The sequence below is a fragment of the Tiliqua scincoides genome, chromosome 7 (assembly GCF_035046505.1).
Source record: "Tiliqua scincoides isolate rTilSci1 chromosome 7, rTilSci1.hap2, whole genome shotgun sequence".
NCBI lineage: Eukaryota > Metazoa > Chordata > Lepidosauria > Squamata > Scincidae > Tiliqua > Tiliqua scincoides.
In genome coordinates, this window is record NC_089827.1 from 11,320,037 (window position 1) to 11,329,502 (window position 9,466).

Genomic DNA, 9,466 nt, shown 5'->3' on the forward strand with positions numbered 1-9,466 from the left:
TTGGTGGTTGCTGGGAAGCATAGAATGGGGAGTGAATACTAAACTATTAACTGTATGAATACTAACTAACAATATTCATATTAAACTATTAGGAGTTTTAAACTAGGAGTCTAGTTTAAACTAGTCTAGTCCTAAACTAATTAGGACTATTAAACTAGGAGTCACTTCTAGGAGAACTGACAAAGTACTGTAGGAGTAAGTTTAAAAAAACATAGAAGATCAACACTGATGAATGCCTGCAACATGAATCAATTTAATTATTAATGGAATAATTAATATTAATAATTAATAGTTATTATTAATTATTTGATTTTGTCTGCACGCAGCTTTGTGGATTTCTTTTGTTGAAAAGCAGTATATAAATATTCATAATGGTAATTATAATTTTCAGTGGCATATAAGAATGTGCAAGGCCTCTGGTGCGCTTTCCTGGATGTACTTTCATTTCAAAACATAGCATTAGGGATCTTTCATCAGATGGGGAATTTGATTAATAAATACTGGGCTGTGGCCAAGTCACCATTGGGTTCTTAGTTGGATTTGCTGATTGATTTCTTTGCTGGGGCCAATGAGCAGACCAAAAAAAAAGCTATGAGCAATGTTCTGCAAAGGTTTTCATAAGAAGTAGTTCAAGAGTTCAAGCAGTGTTATAACAACCAGCAATTCTCATATTTCTGAAAGATTGCTGTTTGGATCTGGTCTGTCCCATCCCACAATGCTAATGATGGAAGAGGGAGCTGGAGTTAGAGGTCCCAGCTTCTCTTGAGATGCTTGCCTTGTTGCAATCCTAACCCCTTATGTCAGTGCTTTCCAGTGCTGGGCAATGAAACTCTGAGGTAAGGGAACAAACATTCCCTTACTTTGAGGAGACCTCTGTGAGTGACACCCAACTTCAGGATGCAGCACACATCCCATTGGCACCGCTATGCCAGTGCTGGAAAACACGGACATAAGGGGTTAGGATTGCGCCCACATATATACATATACAGTGGTGCCTCGCATAACGAAATTAATCTGTTCCGTGAGTCCTTTCCTTATGCGAGTTTTTCGTTTTGCAAAGCGCGTTTTCCCATAGGAATGCATTGAAATTTAATTAATGCGTTCCTATGGGCAAGAAAAGTCAGAACAAAGTCAAATTTGGTTTACAAAGTGTTTATTAAGTGCTCTTTAAAGGCATACATACTGTACTGAGGATTTCAAAAAGGGGGGGACGCTGAGTGGGGAGCTTGAAGGCTGTAATCCTGTGCACACTTTCCTGGGAGTAAGCACAATGGGACTTACTTCTGAGGAGGCACGCACAGGATTGTGCTCTAAGCTGGGGAGGACACATCAGTTGCATTCAATTGCTTGTTTTCGCTGTGAACATGGAGGGAAACGTGAAGGAAATGGGGCAGTGAGAGGGTGAATGAGCGATGGGGGGATGCTGAGTGGGGAGTTTGAAGGCTGTAATCCTGTGCACACTTTCCTGGGAGCAAGCACAATGGGACTTACCTCTGAGGAGACACACACAGGATTGTGCTCTAAGCTGGGGAGGACACAGCAGTTGCATTCAATTGCTTGCTTTTGCCATGATCATGGGGGGAAACGTGAAGGAAATGGGGCAGTGAGAGGGTGAATGAGCGATGGGGGGATGCTGAGTGGGGAGCTTGAAGGCTGTAATCCTGTGCACACTTTCCTGGGAGCAAGCTGACATGAAGATCCTCCCCTTACTAGGGTGGGCGGGATCATAAAGGGACATGAAGATCCGCCCCTTACTAGGGTGGATGGGATCATAAAGGGACATGAAGATCCCCCCCTTAAGACAAACCAGGACAATAAAAAAAAATTCGTTATGCGAAGCATAAGTCATAAAAATTCGTTATGCGAGTTACCAAACTTCGCACACCGCTTTCGTTCTGTGGGTTTTTCGCTGCGCGGGGCATTCGTTATGCGAGGCACCACTGTATATGCACCCATGGGCATGTAGAGAGTTTTCAGAGAGAGAGAGAGAGAGAGAGAGAGAGAGAGAGAGATGTGAAAATAATTTTGCTATGGTGACATGCCAAAAATTTATGGGCCCTGTGTGTCAGAGGATCTTGACATGCCACTGATGGCAAATAAACATGTTCAAGCCAAAGTTTAATACCATTAAGTTCCATTTATTTCATTGGAAACATTTTAAGTGTGTTCGTGACACTTTGGCTAAAGTGTTTCAGCTTGCACTGATTCTAATGAGATCCTGCTTAATTTTTTTTCTTTCTTTTTTTTTTTTTTTACAAAAGTATGCCATTTCTGGGAGATGAAGCCAGGTAAATTGTACAAGTTGCACAATATAGCACATCCAAATGCCACTTGACCTATTTTTATACTTCCAGCAACATATATTTTTAAAGCCCCTCCAAAATGTTACTCTTATCAGCTATTTGAACTCTAGAGTGAAATATATATGAGGCTGGACTGAATTTTTAAAAAACTGGCTCATGGAGACCAAATGAAATTTATATGTATTATGGGAGACAGGCAACACCTGTAGAATTTTCAATGTGCCATTTTCAGTCCAGTCAATGTGCAGTCTTTTTTCTTCCTCTCTGGGTTGAGACTGCAAGCACAACTGTTCTAAGGGTTAACAGCTATCTTTTTGCTCTCCTAACAAAAAAGAGATGTGGGAAAAGAATTGATTTTAACTAAGGCTTAATTTAATTATGTTAGATGAGTGGTTCCCAAACTTTTCAGCACTGGAACACACTTTTTAAAACGACGCTCTGTCACAGCAGTTTTCAGCCTTTCTCAACTCATGGCACACTGACAAGGTGCTAAAAATGGACAAGGCACACAATCAGTTTTTTGACAAGGCACACCACAGTGCCGGTGGAGGGCTCACATCCCTTAATGACCCAACTAATAAATGATCCTCCCCCAAACTCCCGTGGCTCACCTGCAGGCCATTTGTGGCACACAAATCGCTGCTCTATTGGGACCCACCTAGCTTTACACAACTTTTGAAAAAGGTGATCTTGAAAGAAATAACTTTTATTTATTTACAATATTTTATAATAGATACAATAATTTAAAATATTTATTTTATAATATTTAAAATATTTTAAGTATTTATTTGCAATCACTGTATCCAGCAGCCTTGCCAGGGCTGCCCGAGGCCTCCTTAGGGCTTCATGGCACATTTACGGCACCCAGCACCGGCGCTGGAGCTCAGTGTTCCATAAGCACTGTAAGATTGGGCCCTAAGGCAATTAATTACCTGATCTTTCCATCACCTGTGTTTACAAATTTGGGTGTTTTCCAAAGTTAGAAGTGCAGAAAACTGCATTATGTGTTTTTATTCCACCGGCACACATTTTTATAAATTATAATTATAATCTATAAAAATGTGCCCTCAGAATAAAAACACATAACACCGTTTTCTGCACTTATATAAAAGCTTTTGAAGTGCACTAGGTTGGTGATATAGGAGGCATCGTGTCAGCAGATGTTGCTGTGCGCATGTAGAGGTGTTAGAGAAGGATTTAAGTTTTTGCAGATTTTGGGGTTTGTTTTTTGTATATTTAAAAAAAGTGAGAAGTGCAGAAAGCGTGTTTTTATTTTGTTATCACATGCATGTAGAGGTGTTAGACAGTGGTTTTAATTTTTTTGTGGATTTGGGGTTGTTTTTTGTTTGTCTGCAAAAATGAGAGGTGCAGAAAGGTGCGTTGTGTGTTTTTATTTCACTGTCACCAAAATCCACCTCTGATGACGTGCACTGGGTCTGCTGGGCTTAGGAACTACGTTTTCCAAGAGGCCCTGCTGTGCCCTGGGACTCTGACCCAGAAAGGGGGAGGAGGGGGGCTTGCTAGAGGGCTGGGGAAAGGAGGGAATGGAAAGGCCGGAGCCCAGGCAGAGAGGGAAACCCAGGGAGCAGGTGGGTGAAGGAGGCCCAGCCAGGAATGGAAGTGGCAGGTTGTTGATCATGCAGAGAGAAAGAAACAGCTGTGGCTCTTTGGTCTTGCACAGGCAGCTCCAGGGAAGCCCAGGAAAGAAGGGCTTGCTGGACTCTCCTGCTGCAGCTATGAAATGAGATTTGGGTTGGACTGGGAGCACCTGGATCAGGCCCTTATGCAGCCCCCTTAGGGGTTCCTATTTCTATTCCCCCCCAGTGATTTCCAGCCCCCCCCCCCGGTTGGCAACCTTCAGTCTCGAAAGACTATGATATAAGCCTACAGCACCCAGTATTCCCAGGCAGTCTCCCATCCAAGTACTAACCAGGCCTGACCCTGCTTAGCTTCTGAGATCAGATGAGATTGGGCATGTGCAGGGTAACAGTTGCTGTCAGGTCTTGTCTGATCTATTAAGCCATCTGTACTCATGAGTAGGGGTTTGTTTTTGGGGGGACAGGCGGTAATTTCCCCCCAAATTTCTTGATTAAAATAGCAAATTGTGGTGTTATGTGTTTTTATTCCAAGAGCACATTTTAATAAAGTAAAATTATAAATTGTACCTTTTTAAAAAATGTCCAAAGTAGGTGTTATGGGTGATATAATGTCAGCATGTGCAGGCCATATAGTATTATTTCTAACTGGAAAAGTAATATATTTAATTTCTGGAAAATTAAAGGCAGTATTTATTCAGATATTTTCACACCAAAAAGGGGATATTTTGTGTTTTTATGCATTTTTAACCCCAAAAATGCTATACCCCCCTACTCAGGATGATTGCTGGAAACCCACCAGCGTTAGTGCAGAAAGGCAAAGCTTCTCTCCCATTGCTCTTCCCAGTCAAGACAGCCTCTACGCTCGAAGATACTCAACTTTAGCCACTAGGACTAAACAGGCATCAACAGTGTCCCTTCCTGAATGCACCCCATTCATTCTTTCCACCATCCCCTGAATCAGTGGAGAGGAATTCAGGCATGAACATGAAGCAAGTGTGCAAAGGTTGAAAACCTCATGCAGGTCTCCTTTCTCTCCCTGACAGATAGTAGAGAGACAGAATTGAAGCCATCCAAACCCTGTGGAGGGATGGGGATGGCTGCCGCTCACCCAGGCCAGGTAAGGGACATCTGCAGGGGACAGCTTGGGCTTCCCCTCCTCTAACTTTCCCAGCCGCGGTCTGGGCTGTCTGGACTATCCTGGTTTCCTTCCTACCAACCCCTGACATTCCCCTTTCCCTGGACCCAACATCTTCCTTTCCTTCTCCAGGGTTCCTCTGGAAAGCGCAGCTAAACTTCCTCCTCCCCATGAATTTCCCCCCTCTCTGCTCAGCCCTTTCCCTTCCGAGGAGTTCCTCTCTCCTCCGTACTTTAAGGGTGACATTGCCCACCTCTTTCTCGTGTGCAGGGAGCACACAGATTGTCCTCACTTCTCCCCTTGCACTGCAGTCATGACCTCGGCTGACTTGCTAATAGGGCATTTCTCCTTTTGCTTTCAGAGCCCGATTTCATTCGCAGAAATCGCCCTGTATTTCAGCAGTGAAGAGTGGGCTCTGCTGAGTCCCTGGCAGAGGCGCCTGTATGAGGCTGTGATGATGGAGAATGATGAAAACGTGACCTTTGTAGGTAAGGAGGATCCTTTGGCCCTTAATTGATAGAAGCCCTGACCGCCCCTGCTCTCCAAAGGCCACCCGACAGTGGTGGACAGCACTCGATGTGGGTTCCCAGACGTGAATATTTTGGGCATGTGGAAATGTGCTATGCGCATGTCTCCAAAGCATGTGTGCACAAACAGATTGCTGGAGAATGCACCTGCAGTCATTAGTGGTTTCCCAAAGTCCAGCATTGCATAAGCGTGTGACCAAAGAACTGGTACCCAGCGCAGCAGCTACTCAAACAACAGTGAAGCTAAGTTCTTTGAGCAGCCACAGCGCTGGTTAGCAGGGTTTGTCCGCTGTGGAGATGCACAGGGAGGTGATGTGATTGCGCAGCCTGCAAAGAGGCTCAGCCCTCTTTGCTGGTACCCCTTAGTTCAGGCTACAGAGAACCGCCATCCAGTCACAGTCTTTTACTGCAGCTGGAACCTCAGGAGCCTTTGTGCTTCTTTCCCTTCCCTCCTCTGTCTCTTTCCTTCTTACCCTTCCCACTGTTCCACTTCCCTAGCTCCAGTTCCCCCGGGTAAGCCTCTGAATTTTCCTACATCCTTCTCCCTTCTTTTCGACCACCTTGGTCACACAGGGATGCACCTTTTCCCCCATGTTAAGGCTTTCTTCCTCTCTGTATTCTTCTCTGTAGACAGGAATCACTTCTGTTTAGGACCCAGTCTGCACCATCAAGGTGCATCCCTGTGTGATGGTGGGACAGCTAAGAAGCATGGAATTGCTTTTTGATTTTCATTCCCGTTCTCTGCTTTTGTTACATTATTGTCACAGTAAAAGTTTGCTGCCCCTTCTTCCTCCTTTCCCTCTTCCTTCTGAACCACTGAGCTGTGTCACAGACCACTGCACAGGGTCCAAGGGTGCAAAAGGAATTTCCCCTCTGCACACAGAGGGTATTGAAAAGCACACCTGGTAACAGTTTGTAGCAGTGCCTGAAGGAGACAATGATGGGCTTGATTTGGAACTATCAAACAGAAACTTAAACAACATAGTGCACAGGTTGTTTTGCTCTGGAGGAGAACCCAAATGGAAATAGAAGTTCATCCCTTTGTAGATGGGGTTGCCCTCCCTGTGAAGGATCCAGTGCACAGTTTGGCCTTTGCGCCCAGTGTGCTCCTGGAAGCTAAGAGTCATCCATGTCTGGGTTTCACTTTTGGACGGTTCATCAGCTGCACCCTTTCTGGAGAACATTTGACTTGGTAGAAGACAATTTCATATCATCCCTAAATCTGAAGCTTCATTCACAACTTGACTCTTTCTTTCTTTCCTTTGTTATTTCCTTATTCCTCCACTCTAGTTGTGGCCTTATAGTGGTGAGATCAAGCCCAGTGGCAGCAGCTCTGTGGCCCCAAACCAGGGCCTGTGCCCCGAGGGGGAGAACCCAGGCTTAGACTCACTGCAGTACCCCTCAATCCAGGGCGAATACCAGGATCCCAGCCGGCCCACACTTACCCTCCCAAGAGTTAGATTCCTGTTCCTGGGGAAACAAAGTGAACAAATTCCTTTTAAGCTGTAATGCAGACTCTGTGACGTAACAGATTTCTGGCCCTCTGGATGAATGTAAAACTACTGAGAAGATTAAACCACTTTTGATCATCTGCTGCCTAGTTTAGATCCTGACCCTGACAATGGGGGGGCCCTCTGGAGAGTCCAGTCATGCTTCACAGACCCCCCGTTAGACATCTTGCTCCCCCCTGACTTAGGGGAGACTGGGGTCATGGGCACTGCAATTCCCCAACTAGCTCAAGTTTCTTCCTTTGGTCTCTTACTTCTTTTCTTATTTACACAGCATCGGTTTGGGACAAGATTGGAAGAAAAAGAGAGCACACTCAGTCTTCACAGCAAAGAGCCCAGACAGGGGAGAAACCCTATAAGTGCCTGGACTGTGGAATGACCTTCAACTGGAATGGTAATCTTAAGTGCCACCAGAGAATCCACACTGGTGAGAAACCCTATAAGTGCCAGGAGTGTGGAAAGGCCTTCAGTCAGTGCAGTGTACTTAAGCGCCACCAGCTCACCCACACAGGGGAGAAACCCTATAAGTGCCAGGAATGTTGCATGACCTTCAATCAGAGCGGTAACCTTAGGTGCCACAAGAGAATCCACACTGGTGAGAAACTCTATAAGTGTCATGAGTGTGGAATGACCTTCAGTAACAGAGGGCAACTTAAGCATCACCAGAGAACCCACACGGGTGAGAAACCCTATAAATGCCAGGAGTGTGGAATGACCTTCGGTGCTAGTGGGCAACTTAAGCGCCACCAGAGAACCCACACGGGTGAGAAACCATATAAGTGTCAGGAGTGTTGCATGACCTTCAATCAGAGCGGTAACCTTAAGTGCCACAAGAGAATCCACACTGGGGAGAAGCCCTATAAGTGCCAGGAGTGTGGAAAGGCCTTCAATCAGAGTGGGCAACTTAAGCTCCACCAGAGAACCCACACTGGCGAGAAACCCTATAAGTGTCAGGAGTGTGGAAAGGCCTTCAATCAGAGTGGGCAACTTAAGCTCCACCAGAGAACCCACACTGGCGAGAAACCCTATAAGTGTCAGGAGTGTGGAATGGCCTTTCGTCAGCATGGTCATCTTATTAGGCACCAGAGAACCCACTCGGGAGCAAAACCTTATACAGCGTAGGAGTGTCAAAATTGGTTCTGTGCTTAATTGGGCAACAAAATTTCTGTCTTTAGTTTGCATAAAATAATTGATGTTTGAAAAATGCCTCCTATTTCTGCACTGTTTGTAATGTATATGAAGTACCTGACTTTTTCTTGTTTTTTTTTTCAAAAATATAGTTTGTCACATTGGCTTTGTTACTATTTCCTAGAATCTATGGGCTGGACTTTGCTCAGTCATTCTCCAAGTTGGGTTCCAGCACCAATCACTATGATATAGTGAACCCACAATTTAACAGACCTTGATTACACAGACTTCAGAAATGGACACTTTCTCCTCCATTGAAAATTAGTTGTACACAATTTGCATGGCTCCAGTGACTTCAGTGACTTTCAGATTTGAATGTAATGGACTTTCAGCATTAATGAAACTTCTTTTATTCCATTAACTGGGGAACTGCCCTTTGTCAATCCCTCTTCCTCCATAGCTACCGGGAAGGGACAAAAGAGCAGAGCACTCCTAACCCTCCTTCTCTCCAAATCATTCCCTTTTCCTTTCCTATTAGTGCACCAGTAACAAGCGCATACATGCTCTCAGCACAATCTAGGAACACACCAATGAAATACTGCATTTATTTTGAGCCATTAGTGAAGCACCTAATTTTTGATGCTTGTTCTTCTATCATCTTATGGCCCATGAGGTTATGGAACATGTGTTCCAACAACGTAACACACTTCCTGTAGTCACAAACATGACTTGCTGTAAAAACTTGGTCTTGGTTTTGTCTTGGTCTTACCAGAAGCATCAAGCGGCTGGCTCTGTGTAGTAACAGACACTAGGTGCTGGCTTTCACAGGTAGGATCATGCAGGGGGCTGGAGGGAACTAGGGAGGGGGTAGAACGAGGGATGGGTGGAACAGGGAGGTGACGGAGGTGTGGAGGAGAGTGGATCGGGACTGGTTCAGCAACAGTGGTGCCCGCCAAATCCAGATGGTCTTTCCAGGCCCGATCCTCCTTTGTAGGTCCACATGGACTTGCCCCAATGATATCGCTGGTGAAGCTCTTAGATGACCTACCCTTAGAGGTTTTTCAAACACCTCTATCCATAGGTAATGAGTAAGGTAATGCAATTGTGTATTCAGTTCTGATAAAAACACAAATTTTATCTTTTACTTCTACATTTAAAAAGGAAACACTACTTTCAAACACCTCTGCACATTGGGCGGGCTGCTTAAACCAAAAGTGGCTTCTGTAAGGGACCTGAAAACTGGAAGTGACTTCTGGGTGCTTCTGTG

General features: G+C 44.9%; 1 protein-coding gene across 1 annotated transcript; it reads left to right on the forward strand.

Moving 5' to 3' along the window:
* Window positions 1-4,988: 4,988 nt before the first annotated feature.
* Window positions 4,989-8,193, forward strand: LOC136657067 (zinc finger protein 678-like). The gene is made up of 3 exons (XM_066633665.1): window positions 4,989-5,018; window positions 5,398-5,524; window positions 7,346-8,193. The coding sequence occupies exons 1-3, from the start codon at window positions 4,989-4,991 to the stop codon at window positions 8,191-8,193; spliced, it is 1,005 nt and encodes a 334-aa protein (XP_066489762.1).
* Window positions 8,194-9,466: the final 1,273 nt, after the last annotated feature.

Coding starts and splice junctions, on each gene's coding strand:
- LOC136657067 (XM_066633665.1), top strand. CDS start 4,989: ATGGGGATGGCTGCCGCTCACCCAGGCCAG. Junction 5,019..5,397: donor CTGCCGCTCACCCAGGCCAG/GTAAGGGACATC, acceptor TTTTGCTTTCAG/AGCCCGATTTCATTCGCAGA. Junction 5,525..7,345: donor TGAAAACGTGACCTTTGTAG/GTAAGGAGGATC, acceptor TTATTTACACAG/CATCGGTTTGGGACAAGATT.